This window comes from Mustela lutreola, chromosome 12 (assembly GCF_030435805.1).
Source record: "Mustela lutreola isolate mMusLut2 chromosome 12, mMusLut2.pri, whole genome shotgun sequence".
Classification (NCBI taxonomy): domain Eukaryota; kingdom Metazoa; phylum Chordata; class Mammalia; order Carnivora; family Mustelidae; genus Mustela; species Mustela lutreola.
The window spans coordinates 10,912,236-10,934,962 of NC_081301.1; the positions used below are offsets into that span (position 1 = coordinate 10,912,236).

The 22,727-nt window shown below is 41.5% G+C and overlaps 1 protein-coding gene across 8 annotated transcripts in view; it reads left to right on the top strand.

Moving 5' to 3' along the window:
• Nucleotides 1-22,727, top strand: part of DENND1A (DENN domain containing 1A) — a 496,023-nt gene that overhangs the window by 150,041 nt on the left and 323,255 nt on the right. For all 8 annotated transcript variants that reach the window (XM_059142351.1, XM_059142348.1, XM_059142354.1 and 5 more), the window contains one exon: nt 9,385-9,504. In XM_059142351.1, coding sequence (XP_058998334.1) covers nt 9,385-9,504 — 120 coding nt within the window. The remainder of the gene's footprint in view (nt 1-9,384; nt 9,505-22,727) is intronic.

Genomic DNA, 22,727 nt, shown 5'->3' on the forward strand with positions numbered 1-22,727 from the left:
GTGATCTGTTTTGGATAGATATTCTTTAATTAACTTTGTAAACTAATATTGAAAGAAATGCACAATGAGATTAAATCCACCCCCAACTCACAAACCTCTGTCTTCCTCTCTCAACAACCACACTGCTCTACTTACCTACCTGTCTGGGTGATTACATTCTTAAATGGAAAAAAAAAAAAGCAGAGTCCTTAAATAGTTCTAAAATCTTTTTCTTGTCACCAATGTCCTGATGCCTTTTTGTTGTTAGAAGAATATTTTTCTTCTAAAAACATTTCTGTCTAGATCACCCTCCCCTAATCATGTTTCTCCTATTTTTTCACAAAATGATTTGGGACAGAAATGTCTCTTTATGGATCTACTTTAATCCTTGCTTTGTTACAGTGGTTCTGTCTTATATTTTGTTATATTCCACACCCTATAGGTGTTGATAACTTTTATTGATAACAAAAAATTCCACTTTATTTGAGGATTATATTTTTTCTCTTCTCTTTCCCCACTTTTAACCTTTGCAGACTTTCATGTAGAAGAGATAATGATAAGTTTACTTACAATAAACACAAAGGTTTTAATGTTACCATTTTTTTTTATTACTTTGCATTAGCACTGTTGAATGGCTATGCCCAGATTCTGGGGCCCACAGAGCCCCCCAGATGTATTCTTGATACTGTTTGCCTTAAAAAAATATACGTCAGCATGGGAGATGAGTAATGCCCTAGGTGATTATGTTCAAAAAAGAAAGCTTCCTAATCTTTTCTGTATCTGTGCTTTTCTATCCCAAGGAACAGTAATACAACTTTCTAACATTTCTAGTCTATATCAAGAGTGGGATTTTCACAGTCATCATCAAATCACCTGTTAACATTGACATCTTACTGTCTCTTGTGTTGTTTTAAGATTTTTCTTTCTGAAACTAGGACTTATGAAAAATAATAATGCCAGTATCTCTTCAAAAGAAAGTGCTTTCTCATGTATCACCTGACTTTATCCTCCTATCCTAAGAGATGAGAACAGGTGTTGTTATCTTCATTTGAAAAAAGTCTAGGCTGCAGAGAAATTAGAGTTTACCCTAGGTTCTTATTAGGCTGCTAACATAACATAGATGTCCATCTCCCACATTAATGAATACATTTTTCTGTAGAACATGTTGTGGGAAGATCAGTCACCAAACAGTGCAGAGAGGATGGAAATTTACATTCGAGTGATGCTAGTCAGAGTGCTGGCCATTTTCACATTAGTACTTCATTTCTTTTCCCCTGCAACTCTAAAAGATAGACGGTGGTGGTAGCTCTTTTACAAAAGAGCAAAGGAAGGTTCCAAATGTGTAGCATTATGTTGGGTGATATGGAAATGGTATTAGACTTGGAGTTCTGCCCTCCATGTGTTTCTCAGTCTACTTCAGGAAGTATTATAAATACACATCAAACAGTATCTCTCCAAAAGGATAGTGAGGTTAGGGAAGACTGAGATGGTCAGAGAAAACTTCTCACAGTGGGAGAGACTTGTGTTGAGTCTGCAAGGACCGTAAGAAGCGGGTAAGTGGAAGGGAGAGCCTAACACCCCATATGCCTGAGGAGCAAAGCAGAGGAGAAACCACGAGTGAGCCTAGAGATTGTTCAGCCTGAGCAGATGGAGCCTGCTGGGGAGAGGGTGATGTGTACTGTGAGAGCTTGGGCTCTGGCTACAGGAGGCCTTGCAAATGTGTGAGAATAAGACGAAATTCGTCTGGTTCAAACATCCCATTTTACAGAAGGGAAACCAAGATTTGTAGAGGTGAAATGCTTGGCTTACGGTCACAACTACGTAATAACAGAGCTGGGAAAGAAACCCATACTCTTACTCCCAGTCCAGAGTTTGTTCCCTCCCTCCCTTCATGCCTTTCTCTCTCCTTCTCTCCTTCTTTCTGTCCTTCCTTTCAATTATTTGCTAGAGAGAGGAGGGCGAGCACGAGCGCGCGCACCCAAGCAGGGGGAGTGGCGGGCAGAGGGAGAAGCCTGCTCCCTGAGGAACAAAGAGCCTGATGTTGGACTTGATCTTGGGATCATGACCTGAGCTGAGGGCAGATGCTTAACCGACTGAGCCACCCAGGTATCCCTAGCACAGAGTTATTTCTACCTTAGGCTGTTTCTGAGGCTCTTGGCAGAGAGGAGTCTTGAAACGACAGCAGTGAGAAATGTTATCACTCTCAAAAACTTGTCCTTGTTGGACAAGGACAAGGAAAGCTGTTTCTTAAAGGAAGGAAAAGAGAGATTTGTATACCATTTTGTACTGCGGTGCTACTTGGTAGCTGGCAACCGCTTCAGTCAGAGCACAGAGCACTCACTGGAGGATGGAAAAGCTCTTCCTTCCCAGGTTTGTGCTTATCCTCATTCGGAACCCAGTGAGTCGGCTGTCATTCAGGTGCTCTGTAAATCCTTCTGCACACAGATGACACAAGCACAAAATGAAATGACATAATCTTTTAAGGGTCAAAGGAAGGCATAGTTTCATGATTTCGGATGTAACCACAGATGCAAATGTGATTCACATGCTATTTGCTCTTTCATAAGTCTGTTATGTGCCGGGCGTTGTGCTGTGTTCTCCTGCTCTACAGACGTACACATTTGCAACTTACTATTACCATAATGCCATGTATGGGGAGAAGGACTCAGAGAAGTTCAGTAACTGCCCCAAGGCCCCACTCCCAGTAAGCGGTAGAGCTGCTTTTGGAACCTGCATTTATCTGACTTCCAATTCCGCCTTCCTTTTTCTACTTTATCGTTCTACTTTATCATTAGTTCCATCAGACCATAACTAAAGTAACCAAAAGAACTTTCAAATTTTCTCTTTTTAAAAAAGATTTTATTTATTTATTTGAGAGAGAGCTTGAGAGCACACGAGTAGGGGGAGGAGAAGCGAGGGAGAAGCAGGCTCCCCACTGAGCAGGGAGCCGGACCCAGGGCTTGATTCTAGGACCTGAGCTGAAGGCGGCTGCCTAACCGACTGAGCCACCCAGGTGCCCCTCAATTTCTTTCAAAAGCAATGTATGTTTATTGTAGAAAAGTAGCAAATTCTGGTAACTGAAGAAGAAACCGAGCAGAGACTGAAACTGATGTGCTGGCTAGTATGCTCATCTGTATCTGCCCAGACCTTCGCACTTGTTCCACATCCACACATTCATCCTGCTCTGCTTTGCAAAACTGAATTCCTTTGGCCCACTTGCATCTCCTGTGTTTCATCCTTGGGTTAGTTCCTTGGTTTGGTCCCATGGGTTAAGCTGCGCCCTGTGATCGTTTTCTACGACATTTGATAACAATGAAACATGTAGGCCTCACTGGACAGAACATTGGGAGTAGCAACCTGGAGGACCAGGTTTTCATCTTTGTTCTGCCATTGACTTGCTCTGTGCTGTGAGCCAAGTGATGTCTCCCCTCAAGGGCCTTTGCTTCTTCATGGGTAAACTGAGGGGATTGGATTAGACCTTTGCTATTCCTTCTGGTTTTGCTACTTTTTGGTTTCCTACTTATGATTCATTTGTGTTTTGTCAGGCTCATGTAGACGAGGGAGTCTAGTATTCTCTGATAAGTTTCTTGAGCAGATAGGCATGTCTCTGGCAGTATGTGACCTACTCTTGGTCCCCAGACATCTTGGGTCAGTGTCATTCTTGCCACTTGGATCTTTGAGCTTGGAATGTGAGGAACTTGAGTCTCAGTCAGATGAAAGCTTTATGGAAGAAAACTTTGAGGCTCATGTAACTTAAGGTTGAGATGGGGTAGTTTGATAAAATGTGATTCCTGCCTGATACCCTGCATGCACAGGTGGAAAGGAAAAGCAGCTTTTAGGGTGCCCTGCAGTAGGGCCCAACAGGTAATTATCAGTAAGCTGTACTACATCGAGAATCACAGAATGTTTGAGTTCCAGCTCTCGAATTTTGTAGTTTCAGGACAGTAATTTTCACCTTGTATCCATTATATGCTACTTCGTATACATTATTTATAATTCTCACCAAAAAACCGCTCTGCAAAGTTTTATTTTCATTTTGTAGGTGAGGCTCAGAGAGGCATGATAACTTGCCTGTGCTCACAGAGCCAACGTGTAGCATATCTGGGCTTGGAATCTAAACACCTAAGCTTCTCCCTCCTGCGTCATGACTCTGCCTCTCCAGAGTCTTCTCCAGCGGCCAGCAGCAAACTCTCTCTCCCTTTCATTCCCACTCAACCACTGCCTCATTGTCTCTTCTTGGAAGAGTTAGCTGCACATGTGTTTATCCCTCAGCCCTCTCCAGTCTGTCTTCTGCTTCTGTCATTCAGTTCGAGCTTTTCTTACCAAGGTCCTCTGCAACCTCGATACCGCTCAGTTCACTAGCCACTTTTCCTCTCTCATCCTGATTCGTGGGTACAGTTGACCAGTCTCTCCTGCTCGTTCTCCGTTTTTCCTTTGATGTTCTTTTCTCCCTGTGTCTCTAAATCGGTGCTTCTCTAACCTCGTCCTGGATCCTCTTCTGTTTTTCCGAATGCTCTCCCTAAGTGATCTTGTTCTTTACCATGGTGTTAAATTACGTCTGTGTGTAGATGACTTCAATTTATAGCTCCGGCCCAAACTTTTTCTCTGATTTTCTAAGAAGTATGTTCAGCCACGTACTTGACATTTCTATTTTAAGGTTTCTCAGACTTAACATATCCCGAATGGAACTCTTAGATCTCCCCGCAAACTTGTCTTTTCTATCATGAAATGGTAATTTGCTGTCTTTTTACTCTCAGTACATCTGCAAGCCTGTCATTTACACCGGCTAGAACTAGGAACTGGTTCTAGCTAGTTCACTAGCTATTACACTGGCTAGAACTGGGAACTGTCCGCTCAGCTCCATTCCCCCCACCCCCTCCGTGAAGTTCGGCTCCATCCAGTCTCACCTGCGCTAGTACACCAGCTTCCTCATTGCTTTCTTTGCTTCCGCTTCTTCCAAACTGTTCTCCATGTAACATTTCCCGTTGTACACTAGACTGTTTTTCTCTTAAAGAAAACCACTCAGTGGCTTTCCCTCACCTTTACAAAAAAAATCCTAAATCTCTTTTCCTAAATCCTAAATCACCTTTACAAAAAAATCCTAAACCTGTGAGGCCTTGTGTATAATCTAGCTGTTGCTTAGTGTAGCCCCTTCACTTCATGCCTTTTTGCCTTTAGCTCCCGATGTTAGCTGCGGTGGTGTCCTGGTGTCCGTTGAGTTCCTTGAACATGCCTTGTTTTTTCCAGCCGGAGGCCCTCTGCCTAGCTCCTTCTTCTGCCTGAAACACTCAGGCCCCTTTCTGAAGGGGTTGCTCTGCCTCATCCTTCAGGGTCAGGGTCATTGTCACCTTTGAAAAACTGTCTCTAACCTTGTTAGTTGAGTATGGCTTTGCCTTCTCCATTTGCTTCTATCTTTGTTCCGGCTTTGGTTTCATAAAACACTGGCGCATACAGCTGTGTGCTGTGTGGTACATTTGTTTGTTATTCCTCTCTAGCTAGTGGGATATCTCCATAGCAGGACAGGTGGCCAGTCCTTGTTCTGGTGCCCAGTGTAGTAGTTGCTCAATTTACAAAGGGGACAAGAAAACCCAAAGGCTGATAATATGGAGAATCGCATCTCTCCCTGGAAGATTGGAACCACACCGCCTGTTGACATGCTTCATGCCGTGTATACACTCAGTGTGTAAATAACTTGGAGATTAAGCAGAATGCTGCTGGAGGAGCCTTGAATGGCTCACGGGCATTTAAAAGTCAGCATGAATGTTAAAGTCTGGTTTGAGTATTTGTTCCTTTTTGCCCTGGTTTTCCATATTCATCTAGTCCTGGGAAGCACAGCTAAGGGTGGTCTTGGCCCTGGTCTCCTGGGCATATATCTGGAAATACTCAAATTTGGTTTCTCTTGCTTAGTGGGAAGTGGTGTGTTTGATAAGACAATTATCTGGATTCCCACATACTTGAGTTCCTTTAACAGGGTTGCAAGCTGCAGGTGAGGCAAGGGTTTCCTTGTATTTAGTGTAGCCTGGCAGAATGGAGAGGACTTTGAACCTGAATTGGGCTTGGAATTCTGTGTTAGTCCTGATACTTTGAAAACAGCAAACAAAACCAAAAACAGCCCTGTGTCTCCATTTTCCCATCTTAAAGCGAGATGCTTTTTGCGGTTCCTCCCAGTTTTAAACATCGCGAGATCTCTGATTCCTGTTAAAAAGTTACGGATTCTAATACTGGAGGTAAACACGAAGCCTGTAGCCTTTAACGAAGCAGACCCTTTCCCCAAAGTCATTTTTTATGGAGAAAGCTTGCACACTGTCCCAGAGCGCTGCAGCAGAGAGGGAATGACAGATTCCTTGAAGGTTTCGAAGTTTTCAAGTTAACCTCTGACCACCCTTGCCTGGCTTGTACTTGATTGGAAATTGTCCAAGGAGAAAAGATTTTAGGGTTTGATGGTTTGGGCCCCCTTTGTTTGTTTGTTTGTTTAAATGGCTTATACTTCACCCTATTAGGAATTAGAAAGGTGAGTCAGCTGAGAATAACAAGTGCTCCCTCCTAAGCTGCGACCCCTCCCCCGCCCACACCAAGAGAATTTTGTTCACTTTATTGAGTGCAGGAGCAGCTCCCTTGGTCACCCAGAGGACTGTCCTTGACGGAAAATACAGAACAGAGAAGAGAGAAAGGCCAACTTCCTTTCTCTGCTCATATAAGGGTTACAAGTATGAGTCAGTGGGGAAGATTCTGAGCAAATGCATGATTTCAATATGAATTTTTGTTTTCCTTTAGATGGTAACTTAACAGCTTGCATCTCTTCTATTAATTATTTTGCATTATGGACTGGCCTTTATTGTAAATGCTGATCTCACTTATTTCCGAAACCTCCTTTGGGTTGGGTAGTAGTTTCGCATTGTTATTCCAGGTGAAGAGACTGCAGTGCTTAGAGGTTAAGTCACTTGCTAAATGAAGGCCGAGTTAACAAGTGATTGAGTTGGGATTTGAACCAAGTAAATGAGTAATGAATCTTTCTTTGAGCCTAGGATGTCGCTAAAAGCATTTTCAGCATTTTTAATGGTAGTGAAAAGATAATGGGGAAATTAATGACACTCAATTCACAAACGAGTTGTGTTCATTCTGTGTCCTTTTCGTAGAGATTCAGAGTGTTTTCTTTCAGTCCTATCAATACCCTTTCCTTCTAGGATGTTTTATTTCAAACATTCTAGAAGGGAAATCAGACTCTGAGTTAAAATAATGAACAGTCATATTTTATATGCTCACATAATAATATTTCACAAAAGCATGACCTTATTTGCAACTTAGAATCATTGTGACCGGTTGCTTTAAATATTTTAATAATTCAAGTTTTTCACCTCCCCCAGTGAGGCCCACTTTTCTCCCCAATCACTTTAATTATGTGAGCTAGAAACCTGTTTCTCACACATCTTCAGTTCTCAACCTTGTTAAAATTAATCATATAATCCCCCTTTAAAACATAGTATTAAATCACCATAGTAACACAGTATCCAAGCTTTATTGATAAAGCATAACAGCCATAAGAAGGTAGAGTTTGGTGTCCCCTGGACAGCTCTATAACTTTTATAGAAATGTGTTCCTTCTTCTGGCTTGTGTATGGTGGAGGGATAGCATTACTTACACCTGTTTTATTACCACACTGCTTTTAAATTGCCACCTTGTTTTCGCTCACCTTCCTAGTTAAACAAGGAGAGTGGAACACTTTCTTTTCTTTCTGAATTATTTTCTTGCACTCTCTAACCACTCTCTAGGGGATGGAATTGTTTCCTTAAACATGACCAGGTAAGGTCCATTGACCTTTTTTGTGCTGGGATACCTTGAAAGTCTCCTTAATTTTCTTTTGCTTATGTGGTTTCTATAAGGGAGTTTTAGAAAGGAAGGCGATCCATATTTGAAAAACTAATTCATATTGTATCCAAAGACTCAATAAGTCTGCCTTTGGAAAAGGCCTGATGAATGATTTTCATTTCTGCTGGCAACTTAGAAAGTAAATTATAGGTGAGAGCACTGATTTGAATATTTTGTCAATTTGAGAATATTTTGTAAAATACAATGTACGTAAAATACAATATAGGTTAATGAGTTCCTTTGAATAATTCAATGTCAAATTTCAAAATACTATGTTAGCATAAATTTATGTATCAGGATTTGGAATAGTTAAGTTTTTAGAAAGAAATCCAAGCTAAGTGGTAAGCTGATTTTAGAAAGTGGTCTTTAAAACATTTTGCACCTGCAAACCTAGTTTCTAGGTTAATCTGATTAGTAGTATGCTTTTTTATTGCTTGAAACATATTTCCTACTTTATGTCACTCTTATCTGTGGCATTTTAACGGAATTTTGCATTCATGTGGGAACTTTTAGCTTTTTTCTCCTTATTCTTTCTTTAAAGCCCGTTTCCATTTCTAAGCACCTCACCTTAAGACTTTGGGTATTTCGGGGTGGCTGGGTGGCTCAGTCATTAGATGTCTGCCCGAGCCCCACATCTGGCTCCCCGCTCGTCAGGAAGCCTGCTTCTCCCTCTCCCACTCCCTCTGCTTGTGTTCCTGCTCTCTCTCTCCCTGTCTCTCTGTCAAATAAATAAATAAAATCATAAAAAAGACATTGGGCATTTATGTTCCTCATAAATTCAAAAATTCTGCAAGACACAGGAATGTAGGAAAGTAGTAGCTAACCTTGCTCTCCGGAATGCATTATCTCTCCTTAGAAGCTCTGAGAGTAGGATGCAGTTACCTACCTGGTCAGTCTTTCCATTTCCTTTTCTGTAAAATGGGAACATCATCTAACTTCCGGGGTTAATATGAGTAAGGGAGATGCTATTTATCAAGTGTGTAACTGGATGCCTGGCACGAAGTGGACACTTAAATACTGTTGTCATTACTGCTCCCCGACGAGGCGAATAGCTGGGGGAGAACTGTTAGCGGCAAGCTGGCAGAGTAGGCTTTGGCATCATAGAGGCCTGGGTCTCAAACACAGCTTTTTGCAGCTTCCCAGCTGGCACCTTAGGCAGTGCTGCTCCCGGCTATTTCCTCGGCTATAAAATGAGGTTAATAGAATGCTCCTTTCAGGATGTGGGCGGATGATTAGCAGGGCTACCTGCCTGAACTCAGTAAGCAGGTTTGGTAGCTGCTTGGGTAGGGAGGTGGTCACTAGAATGGGCTGCTTGCTGTCTTTCTTTTCTTCTTCTTCTTCTTCTTCTTCTTCTTTTTTTTTTTTTTTTTAAACTAGCTCAGTCTGTTTCCTCGAAGTGTGTAAATTTCGAGTTCATTTACAAAGAGTTCCACTGAGAAAGGAAATGTTACAGGTTCAACGACTTGTCATGATCAGATGCTTTATCAAGAAACTTACTGCACATTCATTTTTTCCCCCTTTGTCCTGTCTTTGCTGCAGCCTCACAGTGAGCCAAGTTGGCCAGAACTTCACGTTCGTGCTCACTGACATTGACAGCAAACAGAGATTCGGGTTCTGCCGCTTATCTTCAGGAGCGAAGAGCTGCTTCTGTATCTTAAGGTAAGGGAGAGTGGCTTTGGCTATTGGCTAGTTCTGTGAAACAGTGTCGGCCTTTGCGTCGTTCCTCTGTCATTAAATTTCCCAGCTGCTCTTCCCATTTTCCTATCTGTCTCCCACAAGTCACTGCACTTGGGGAGAAGGACTTCGCCGTGTTGTTCTTGCACTTTAAGTTCTGCAGATAATCGTATTTATTTATTTGCATCACATCCCTTGGGTGGGAAAGGGATCATTGCTTCTGTGGAGTATGTGGAAGCTGGGGAGTCAGCATGGCTTCAGTTCCTCCTGCTGTTATCTGGAGCTGTCAGAAATTAGCCTGTTAGGCTTTCCCTTGGACATTTTGTGTATGTAAGATTATTAATAAAGTATGTGTCTGTAGCTCAGGACGTCTTGCAGACACTGATTGTGTCCTCCTCAAAGTAACACCCTTGCCCTCTGTGGGTCAGTGAGGGAGGAACTGTTTCCCAACTTGGCTACTTCTCTAGAGGTTTGGAAAAAGTACAGAATCCTGGAAGAAGGCTTCTTTAGGTCTTCTAAAGCCCCCTCACACACCAGAGCCACACTTGCTTAATGCTCTGTTTCCTTCTGCCAGAGGGGCAAGGTGTGTTCTGGGGCGGGAGGACGTGTGGAAATCCGATTTTGGAGCTGCTGGCTCTGGGGGCTCCTGCTGGGCGCCTCCTCTGGGGGAAGTAAAGGCATCCCACACACTCTCCTCTCCGTCTGCCTCGGTTAAGTAGGTGTCAGAGGGGCCTGCCTCCTGTCTCTCTCTGCTCATGTGGAGCAGCCCAGGGCAGGCCAGCAGGGAGGCGCCCCTGACAAAACCCGGGTCCCCAATCTTGGGCTTGTGCCCAGGGATAAAAGGCCAGGCTCTGTGAATTCCAGAAAGAGTGGTTCTCTGGTACATTCATTTTTGGACTTTCTTCTCCTCACCAAGAAAAGACCTCCCACCCCAGCCCTCCAAAGACAGACACACACACACACTCACACTGCAGGAGAAAGAGGGGCTTTTGAGGTGCCTCTGCTGAGTAACTGTCAGTCTGGGCTATTACGTTTGCGTTTCTCTACACGAATCTTCTTGTTAATCAGCAAAGTCAGCTCTCTCCTTCACCAGGCTTCACATATGTAATTCAGGCCCTCGAGGGCAACTGCTGGAAAGACTACAGGAAGGAGGGACAACCCAGATGGTCTGTGAGGTTAAGTGGTGCAGCTGCTCTCAAGCTTACCTCAGGAGCCCAGGCCCAGGGCTTACCTGCCCAGAGTATCAGAGTCAGATGTAAATGATTATTTATTTTTTTGATTCAACAATGTTGAATTTTTGTTTTCTCTTTTTAAATAAAATTTTCTCTTCCATTTTTTGTTCGGTTTCAGCCTTGGCCAGGGCACTGTGTATTTATATGGTCATTTAGAGGAGAGGAAGGTTTAAGACAAGTTGTTCAAGTTTTGCAGAAAGGTTTTTGTTTGTTTTCTCAGAATATTTGGGTTTACAGTGTTTCTTCCTTTCAAAGCTGGTACGTACTCTGAACTGACACTATCAGAGTCATTCAAATTTCTGGGACTGGAAAACTGTTTACTTAAAAATTCAAATTTAAAAATTGCTCTTCTCTGATTCCAGTATTTGACTGCGTGTGTCTGCATGGAGGTCATGGGTGTCGTGCTTACAAAAAGCTGGTTGCTTAGCATTCCTGTTGCCATCATTTAGAATGAAAAATAGCAGCCATTGGTGTGTTTTCTATCCGTTATACTAGCTTGGAACTGCAGGAAAAGGGGGTGGGTTAATTCACTCATTTGTTTGTCAGCCCTTAATTGAGTGCCTACTGTTAGCTAGTCTCTGCCCTTGAGGAGGTCCCAAGCCTAACTGGGGAGACTGATGCCACTGCAGAATGCTATATATAATGCACAGGGCAATTCCATGGCACTGTGGCTTCTTACTATTGATGTTCTAGTGCCAGAGGATAGTGACTGTGGTTAAAAATAGAGTCCAGATAAATTCTGGGCCATGGGTGGGTGGGGGGGGGACTCACTTTATCTCTTCCAGCTTGTGCGTATGTGGAAGGTACGCCCAGTGGCACTTTCCCTGTGGCTTGGATTGGGAACACTGGTGAATTGAGACTGGCGTATGAATGGAAGGGTCTGCTCTTAACCTTAAGTGACTTGGTAGCGTGCTCACTGGAGAGGTCTGCCGGGAGAACGCAGGTGTGATTTGGGTCAGGGTTCTGTTAGCACTGTTGGTCTCCTTGCCATTTGGAAATGCTTGGACCCTCTGCTCCCCCCTACTCCCCCGATGCATTTCCATTAGTTAACCAGTGCCTTGAGGTCCAGTCACTGTTCTTGGTGTGCCCAGTCCTCTAACTCATCTGCTCCTAAGCCACCTCTGCTTTTGCTTTCCATTTCTTCCCATGGGAGGCATAACTTCCGGTGATGGTGTCTGTGCAGACATAGCCTCCCCAGTTTCAGGATTTAGCTTCTTAGGATCACTTCTTCTTGGACTGCTCTCCCAGGCTCCTGTGCTTCCCGGCCCATATGAGCTGTTGGACCTTTCTGCTTTCACACACTTATCCGTCCACCCACGGCAGCGTTCTTCAGGCAGAGGTAATCATCCTCTCCTCTGGGTGCACCCAGCATGCTCTGCGAACTTCAGTCACACACTCACAAACCTTGAGCTTCTTTTTACCTCTTCCTCCTGTTACTCTGAAATTAACTCTTTAAGGATAAAGACTGTGTCTTGCACAACTTTGTATCTCCAGTACGTGGTGCAGTGCTTGGCCAAGATACTGTGTGCGTGGCTTTCAGAGACGGGATGTATTCCATTTGAATGGAAGAACAGGACGCTGAAGGCTCTGAGTGAGAGGACAGGCTTTGTGGGACACCAGTTCAAGAGAAAATGTGAAATACAGTTATTTATAGGGAGATGTGGTTCATATTCTCAAACTTATGTCTGTTAGTTGTAAGAGGTGTACTACCTTTGAATCTCACCAAGGAGATCTAGCTGTTGAGTGACAGCCATTGTGCCCATAAAGGATTGGCCCATGTTTGAAAATGCAAACTTCATGTTGCGATGAAAGGTTCGTAGACATCCTTTATACAGTGTACGCTTGGGTTCATTGTAAGAAGCATTGTCTTTTCCTTCCCCCTAGAATGTAAGGTCCATGAAGCCTGGGAAGTCTTATCTGTTGTGTTCCCAAATATACCCAAAGTATATTGAGGAATGTCTATGCCCAGTAGGCACTTAGTAATCTTTGTTTTATGAAGGAAAGAATTCCTGATCCATAGCCCAGTGTTTAAACATCTTTTAAAATTCTATCACCAGCTAACTCTGACAGAAATGTAGTTGTGCTAGAGTATAAACAAGTCTCATGAACACAAATACCACAGTGTGTAAAGTCAAATGCGTTAGGTCTTCCCACAGTTGACTAGTTCTTTGTAAAATGTTTTACTTTTCCTTGCGATTGGCCATAATATTATTTAATTCTGTGCTGCATGGTAGTCAATACGGGATTAAGAGCACAGCTAGGAGAACAACAGTTACGGATAGGTCCTTCCTCATTACCTTCCTCTCATCCAGGAGCGTGTGTGAGTGTGGTGGCATGTGCCGCTAGCACCAGCTGAGTCTGATGTGTGGTATAAGCATTTACCTCTGAAGTCTTTCAAAGAGCATAAAGTGACCTAGAACCATAATTTTTTTCACAGCTTCTGATTTGTTCAAATGACCCATGTTCCATCAAGGCTAAAACTGTAATGAAATACGTTATTTATAGCCATCTTCTGGTTTTGGGGGAAGAGGAAGAGCCCAAGTCCTAACTGTGTTGTTTGTGGGCAGTGGACTATGGGAGAGATGTCATACAAGAACTAAATTTGTTTACTCTTTATAAAGGAACTTTAAAAATAATTATGTTTTACAATTTTCTCCTTTATGTGTAAGAATCTTATTTAAATCTTGAGGAAGTCTTATCTGTTGTGTTCCCAAATATACCTAAAGTATATTGAGGAATACTGTCTTTATACCCATATAAAGAGGTGCTTGGGTAGCTCATTTGGTTAAGCATCTGCCTCCCCCTCAGGTCATGGTTCTGGGTCCTAGGATCGAGCCCCGAAACAGGCTCCCTGCTGAGCAGGGAACCTGCTTCTCCCTCTCCCTTTGCCTCTCTCCCTGCTTGTGCTTGCTCACTCTCTGTCTCTCAAGTAACTAAATAAAATATTAAAAATATGTTATATGTACACCCATCTAAAACTGTTCAGGACCTGTTATACATTTTGGGAAGAAATAACTTGTTACATCAAAACAATATCTAAGATTTTTTTAGTTTGATGTTTTAAGTGTTACTTAGTTAGGAGGTACCTTAGTACCTTCTACATGCCAGGAATGAGCAGTTGTAACATTTGGTCTTTAGCCTTTGTTTATCCCAAAATAGGCAGTAGGTTCCCCCATGAGAACTGAATCAGATATCCTGTTCATTTCAAGATTTTGATGAGCTGAACTTTTTAAACTTGGTCTTACCAACTGAAAACAATACGTACTTTTGTTCCTTTACCAAATTTAAAATTTAATGTGCATCTGGGCGCACCATCCCCTGGACACCTCAGATTTTGATACCCACCTCCTCTATCTGTTTCCCTTTGGCCATCCTTTGTCTCAGGAGCCACCGTGAGAGTCTTTGGGAAGGGACTAAGTAAAGAAGCAAAATATACTGTGATAAGTCCTTTTTTTAAAAAAAATATGCTTGTGCAAGTTTCCTTGGGGTCACCGGTTTGGCACTGCCCCTTCCTGGCTTGAAGAATCAGGGAAGTGTTGCTGATGGTTTCCAGTTAAACTGGATCTTAAGGAACCACTGGGGGTTTAACTGGTGGAGAACTGGAGGAGAATTTTGTAGGCAGTGAGCACTGTCTTGTTAAGGCCTGGAGAATGAAAGATTGGGCAAGACGGAACACCAACGTGATGGCGGCTGGAGCTGATGCCATAAATGTCTTGGAGTTGGGACAGGTTGGGAAGACCCTTGTGGGACATGCTCAAGAATTTGGATTTACCCCATAGCAAATAAGCATCATCAGATGATAGAGCAGGCACTGGAAACATTGATGTTTGTAGACCAAAGGGAAAATGGCTTTTTGTACCTGCAATTGCCATCTGCACCTGCTTGGGATTTTCTGGCCATTGTTAGAGGGACGCTGCCCAGCACGTTGGGGGTACCACTCTGATTTCGATTGGAATTTTCAAGCCTCAACTTTAGGTTTGTTTGTTGTCATTGTTGTTCTAACAATGAAATATGTTCCTGGGACCCTGTTGGAGAATTTTTGTCCTCCTTTCCATGCAAGTTGGCATATGGGCTTGTGTTTAGACATTAATTGTGTTAAGTGATAACCATCTTCCTTCTGGAACACTTTCTGACTTAATGGCAGACACAACTATTACGTCCTTTTTCATCCGCATGGTACTCATTTCTACTATAAACACAGAAAAGCTCAGTTTTCACAGAGGAAAAAAAAGAAACTAGAAGTAATAAAAGAGTCTGGTTTTAAGAACCTCGGTTTCTCTAACTGGTCCAGTGTTTTTAAAACAACGCATACAGTTCAGGAGAAAAATCAAAGGGCTCTTTCCTTAGGCAGGTGCAGTGGCAGAAGCCCTTTTGGATGGATTGTGTGTTAGCTCCTTTGGTTTAAAATAAGTGTGTGGGGGGATAGGGAAGGGAGTTGGGAAAGAAGGCTGTGGGGACAGCTCCCAGATTTTTACCTTGAAAGCAGGTGCTGCTGAAATATTCCAGAAACAGATGGAATCTCCTATTCTTGTTTTAAGCTATTTATGGTTGTCTCGCCTGAGGGTACCCTGCTATACAAAACGGCACAGCCTGATGTTTGAGGGCAGTTTGGGCATCAAAGCTGGGGCCCCTCTGGGAGAAATCAGCCTTTCTTCCCCAATGCCTTAAGCACCATTTGGAAAACCTGGATCTTTCATACTATTTAACGGAAGACTTTCTTCTGCTTTTTGAATATTTCCATCTCTCTGGAGCTGTTTGATTTCTTCTTAATGCCTCCCTGTAAAAGTAGGGTGGGAACGGTGTTGTCTTCTGAATGGTCAGCTGGGAGAAGGCCCCATTGCTATGGCAGAGTATAGTTCTGCCCGTTGTGGATCTGTCAGCGGCTGAACCCGTGGGAGCGGGTCTGTGGAGGCTCTGCGTTTACGGTTTAGGGTTTAAGACCCTTTTTGAGATCTTTAGTATTTTGGAAGGTTTGCATGGGATGTGTGCTCATCACATCCCTTGGTGGGAGGTGATAACTTTTTTTTTTTCTTAATTAAAAAAAATGTACTGGTTGGGGAATGTTGAATGTTTTATTGCCATGCAGATGCCTTCATGCTTAGAAACATAATCCTCTGGGGAGCCACAACTCAACAATAGTAACAAGCCGTCCAGTTTAAAAAAAATCACCTTTGAAGAGCAGAAAGGGAAATAAATGAAACTGTCCTTGCTCTCCTAGCAGCCTGCTGTTTGAGGGCTGGGAATCTGGACAGTTGGAAAGACAGGTGTGTCTTCTGTGGCAGCAGCCAGCCTCAGGGCTGCCTTCCTCAGGAGGAAACTTCTTTCCTCCTCCTGGTCCTTTTCAAAGGACACCAGCGTAGAGCAGCCTTCCCTTAAGCGATCTGAGCCCAGCATTATGGATGTGGGAAACTTCAAGACTTTGGCCAAAAGAAATTCTTTATTTTGAGACTGAATGAGTTGGAGATTACAAGAGGCCATGATATTTTCTTGGTTTGTTTTGAGAACAGAGGATTTCCTTGTCTTAAGGCTCATGAAGCTTACTACAGAGCAACAGGTGAAACCACCCACCGTAGGAACTCCAGGAGGGCACTTTGGTTCTCTCCCCACCTCCCTACCCCCATACACCACTCCTCTTGTCACCTCTAGCAACTACCGCTGTTGGTTAATGTTGTTATTCCATTTTGTAGATGGGTAGACTGAGTCAGGACAACTCATTACAGAGGATTTGGAAAGGAGGGGGGAATGATCATTCATTAGCGTTTGATCTGCCCGGTGGCTTACATAATTCTCATTTAATCTTATTGTGACCTTATGAAATTATCTCCATTTATAGAGAAGTCAGGGCTTGAGACTGAGGGCGATAGGGTGACTTGTTTGAGATCTCACCAGGCGTAGGGGAGGGACTTTGGTTCGGAACCCCAAATCCAAGCCAAAGCTCATGCTCTCAACAGCTTTGGGCATATTTCTAGTAACTTACTTTTGGCCCTGATTCAGAACTCAAATTTTATTTTCTTGCCACCAAAGCAGCCATTACAAGTTTCAAAAGTTTTTTCATCTCTCTGTATATATTTAGTTAAAGGAGCCTTGATGGGTAGTTTGCCACTGCACAATGATTTCAGAGGTGAGCTGTCAAAAAGAGTTCTTAGAAATAATATACCACAGCCCACCCTCGTTTTATAAACCATGAAATCGAGACCTGAAAAGAGATTTTTGTCCCAAATTCTTTAGCTGGCTAATAGTGGTCTTTTTGACCTCCTAGTCCAGAGTTTGTCCAGGATATGGCAATGATCCTTTCAGCTCAGGAGAATAAGGCCAAGGCCACCTGGATCTAAGTGTTTTCTAAACTCAGTAACCTCCAGTTAGCATCAAGGGCAGCGTCATTGCAGCCTATGTGAACTATCCAACCGTATCATTATAAAGAAAATGATCAGTTCTGTTTAAATCTGAGGCAAAGTATGTTTGAATGGAAAACCAGTAAAACTGAGCCTGCCTTCTGAAAAAGTCTTAAGAATTCCTCCTGAGGAACCTTTTTTGGGAGATGGAAAACATTCTACAGGAGAAGCCAGTTGATGCTTTTTAGTGGAGTTTGAGCGTCAGCAAATATTTTGGGACCCTCCCCCTGCCTTCCCCTAAGCAAGCCACTTTCCTATAACAGCAACAACAAGCAGAAGGCATTCATTTGAGCCTTATCTTTGCTTTTCACTGGGCAGGAGGTAGAAAGAAAATAACTCAATATGCTTCACACCTAAACTTGCCCTTTGGATCTAAGCTGCACTCTTATTTTAAGAGCTAGTTAGATTTGTGAATACAAAGAAGAGTCTGAATTTAGGTTGTCTGGCCCTTCCAGTGATCAGTTTAGAAGCAGTGGGAAGCCTAGCATTTGTCCCTCATGGAGAAGCTCCAGGAGACTGAGGTAATTGTGTACCTCTTTACATCATGTCAAACAAAAATCATTATGCCATCTAACGTTGGAAGATCCTAGAGTTCTCATAACCAATTATGAACCACTTCTTTTCAGGATGTCATTTTATGAGATTATGAAGATACACTTTCTCATTAGAGGAATTTAGAAAACTTGAGAAAAGAGAAGCGATGATTTAACACCCCATGGCTCTAATAGTGACTAGAGGAGTTTTCTCCCTTGAATGGGATCATGCTGTAGGTATAGTTTTGTATCTAGCCTTTTCATGTAGTATAGTGTAAGCATCTTTGCATGTCATTAAATATTCTTTCCTGAGAATGTTTTTGACTGTGTGATTTATAAGAGAAGAAAACTCTTAGGAAAATCTGAGAAAGTACTTTTTGCTGAAACTTAGATTCTTTTAAAAAATTTGCTGTAGTGACTTTGTCATTTGGCTAATTACTTTGGTAATTTTGTTTAAAAACACACACACACACACACAAACCAAAACCCCTCATCTACTTTCTATCTTAAGGCATGAGCTATTACCAGTTTCTTGACGAGGAGGAGTAGTTATTAACTTCTGAAAACAGTGAACATAAAATATGGAAATAGTATCAAAAGTCTTCATTAAATCGAGTGGTAAATAAAGTACTTAGTTTACTTTTCCTCTCCATATTTACATCTTTAATTTCTTTTCATCAGTATGAGTTATACATGGCAAAAACAGTAACGTAGCATAGAGGGAATACTTTTAAAGTTAAATCGCAATATACATTTTTGATTTTTGAATAATTACATTCTGAATGGGAACAAATTACACATATCTTAAAACTTTATGTACAGGAAAGTATCAGTAATCTTCAGCACAACCAAGGGCAGTGGCCCTTTAACTCATTATTTTTTAACCCCTTATCTATTTTTAACCCCTTATCTATAACACAAAGCAATATTTATTATAAAATTAATTCTGAGAGGCATCGTTTATGGTTTCTAATCCATTCTATTTCAAATGCCTTTGAAGTAAAGTGGGCGGAGCTTTGTATGTGGGGTTAATTGTCCCATTGTTCATTTATTCAGTCTGGTATTTTAACTAGCTCTTTATGTGTATTAATGAGCCCAAAATGCAGCAAAAAGCCCTTGCTCTAAAAAACTTAACATTAAGAAAAAAAAAAAAACTTTAAAAAAGTGATGGAAAACGAAGTTGGGTGAAATTTAGTGCCCTGTACTTTTTTGCCTGAGCTCTTAATGACTGGTTTCCTCTTTTTTTTTTTTTTTTTTTTAAATTTTAACCCCATAGGAAAGCAAGAAGTCTTTGGAGGACTGAAAAACAAAAAAACAAAAAGCCACTGCAAACAAAAACAATCCCAAGCCAAAAGACTTAAGGAAATATATTTGTTAGGGTCTAGTTTCCTGCTTAGTTAGAAATTTTATGGTCACCTCTGTTTAGAAGAACTCTAGTTTTGGAAACCAGCTTTAGAGAAATTTTTAGTTTGTACTTTTTTCTTTTTTATTAGTATATGAAAGTATACTAAATATTGATCATCCTCATTAAAGATAACCAGTGTTTTCTGACCACTGGAGACAATACTTATTTTTATATATATCTTTTTCTTTCTTTCCTTTTTTTAACTTTTCATTAAAATTCCTCGGATACTATAATTCTAGATCTTTATATTTGAAGAGTTAGTTAACTTTCATATAGTGGAGATCCTCCCTGCACTCACCCTTTCCTCAGATTCAGTACTTGTAATAAAAAGAACACTTGTGCCATATTTGATTTTTTTTTAAATCTTAAAAATTGCCTTTATAATAAAAATGTTTTCGCTTATCCATCGTTTATCTTTGTTTCAGTTACTTCAGTGGTGGATTGATGATAATACTAATTCAGAATATTGTAGTGAAGATTAATTAAAACAGTGAAGACTTGATAAATAAAGTTCTTTGATTATTGTCTGCTATGTAAATATTTAATTACAGCCCTGTGCCTGTCTTTTGCAAATTGTGAAATAAAATCTGCAAATAGAAAAGTACATGGAGTTAAACCACATACACATACACATGTATGTATACATGAGTATATAAAGATGTACATATATGTGCACTCATATGCAAATAGAAGTACACATTACTAATTATATAGCAAATATCTATGTAAGAAATCTCCTGCACCCCGGAATAATTTTTGTCACATGTGTATATATCCCTAAGTAATGTGATACCGTTTTCTCTGGTTTTGAGCTCTGTTTGGATTGAATGATACAATCTGGATTTAAATCTTATTTCTTTTCCTGAACACTGGAGATTCAACCATGCTTTTGCTTAGAGTTGTTTGTTTTCTTTGCTCTGTAGCATTCCACATTGTATGACTATACTATAATTTGCTGAAGCATTCAACTGTAGGTAGCCATTTGGGCTGTTTCTAGTTCATGGCTTTTATGAACATTCCTGAAGAGGTAGCCTGGTGTACATAGGCACTAGGTTTTTGGCATATAAACCTAGGAATTGAATGGCTGGGTCGTAGGACTTGTTTCTCTTCAGTTTTATTGGATAATGCCAAATTGCTTTTTAAAGTGGCAGTGCCATTTTCTGGTTCTGCCAGCTGTGTTGAGCAGTGCCGTAGTCCCACAGTGCTATTACTTATTCCTTGCTTCTTGAAGACATGAGACCTGCTCTCTTCTTTCTCAAAGTCCATGAGATCTAGGTATTGTCCTCCTTCGCTGAGCTCATTCTCTAAAGAGGCATTGCTGGGTAAAAAGGCAGCCCATGGGGAGGTGGGAGGAAGGCTGAGCATCCCTGGAACGGTAGGATGAACTCGGAGGTAGCATGTCCTGGAGAGCACGGTCACAGTCAAGGAAGGGGTTGAATCCTATGTGCTGCCAATGTGGACATGTGCTTTTTGCTGCTCTATTTACTCTTTTTGAGCCTTAATTTTCTCCTATCTACTTTTTCAGTGAGGATTAGAGATAATATAAGCAAAGATCCTGGCAGGGTGGTCATTGGCACCTTACAACATTACACAGTGCTGGAGTTATTGCTAGAAGGACAGACCAGTTTGGAACATCATGTCCTTGCATAGGTGTGATTTGTGTGGGCATTACGTAACCAAGTCTGCATGAACATGGTCATGTCAGCTTAAAGATGACTCTTGATGGCCACGAGGTGGGCATGTACACACAGTTGGTAAGGGAGGGTGTAAATGGTCTGACATTCCTCAAAAACAATTGGCAATATATACTCAAAACCCTTAAATTATTCCCACTTTTGGGAATCTGTTCTAAGGAAAACTCAGGAATGAAAAAAATATATATATATGTATGCATATGAGGATGTTTTTTGTAGCATATGGAATAAAAAATTAAAAACCGTTTGTGGAGGGAGAGAGCTAAAACTCTGATACCGATTCACCATTAAAATGATGTTTTTGTTGATCCTTTAATGTTACCAGGAACATTTAGGACATACTGTTATACAGAAGAAGCAAGAGAGGAATTATGATATGATCTGTATTTGTAAAAAATTCATAGAAAAAACGATGGGTTGCTTAGATAACAAAGTATTAACAATAAGAATTATTAGGTAATGGGATTATGGGCATTTCTAATTTTCTTCTTTCTACATCTTTTTTTTTGTGTGTGTGAAGTTTTTACTTATTTGAGAGAGAGAGAGAGAGAGAGCACAAATGGGGAGGAAGGGGAGAGGCAGACTCCCCCCCTGAGCAAGGAGCCTGAGGAGGGGCTCAATCCCAGGACCTTGGGATCATGACCCGAGCTGAAGGCAGACCCTTAACCGACTGAGCCACCCAGGTGCCCCTTTTTATGTCTTTAATGAGTAGTTCTTCTGGCAGTTTTATCCTCTCATGAACAATCCAAATATTCATTGTACCACAATTTATGTATTTTTTTAGTTTGGAAAATGGTAGCTACCTTCATATAACACATGATTCCAAATATACAGAAGTTACAAACAACACGCTTTAACTACCAAACTGATGACTGATACTCTAGTGGGTCTGTGTTATTTCCCCCCCCCCCCCCCCCCATTTGTGGTATAGATTTGAGCTCTGGGAATATCTGTGTTTTGAGCCCTGGGAAGATCTGTGTTCAAATTATCCTTCTACCACTTGCTTCCTTTAGGAATGTAAGCAGGTCATATCACTTTTCTGAGTCCGTGTCCTCATCCGTAAAATAGAAGATACTTCCCAAGGTAGCCTTGAGGATTAAGTGAGATTTTTGATGCTCAGCTCAAAGTCATTATTCCTGTGTTGCCTTGCAAGATTTAAAATAACACGATCAGTTGTGAAATGCACCATTGATGTGAAAATGGCTTTTCATGGGGGGGCGGGGAGAAGAGGGCTGTGTTAAGTTTTCAGGAAGCATCTTGATTTTGAAAATATTAAAAGTGAGTTAGAGTTTATCTTAATTGAGAAATGTTTGTATTAATTTCTGTCCTATCGATTATAGCTGTTCTCTACTCACCTAGCTGACCTCTTTTAATATTCTCAGAAATTTTCTATCTTATTTGTGTAAGGGGACTAGGAATCTATTCCCAGTGCGTGCCTCAAACCTGCTTTTTATGGCCTCAGGATCTCTGTCATAACCCGTTTTATTCTTTCACAAACTGAGCCCCTGGGGAGCTGTCTGCACTTTTCAGTGTGATCCAGCTGAATTCCTTCCCTTCTCCACTCGAGCTCTTTGATTTGCCAGGTTTTTGTTCATCTACCCTAAGGATGGACTGAGATCGCTGAGCTCGGCCTCTCTTGTGGTGCAAAGTGAGAATTGTTTTTAATTGGGCAGAAACATGTGGAAGGATCAGGAATATCTCAAGGGATTACAGAGAAATTCCAAATTTGTACTACTTACAGCTTGTGTTTAGAACAGGGTCTGCTGGGAATAAATGTTAGTTAGTGTGGCCTGTGACCTTAAAAACTGTTGACATGGACTTCAGCCAGAAACTAGCCACAGACCTCCTTTGTTAAACTCATTCATAGCTCCTTGAAAACTCTAGTCAGTGAAAGTTGCCAGCTCCAATCTAAGCAGAGCGCCCTTTTTTTTTTTTTTTTTTTTTTTTTTTTT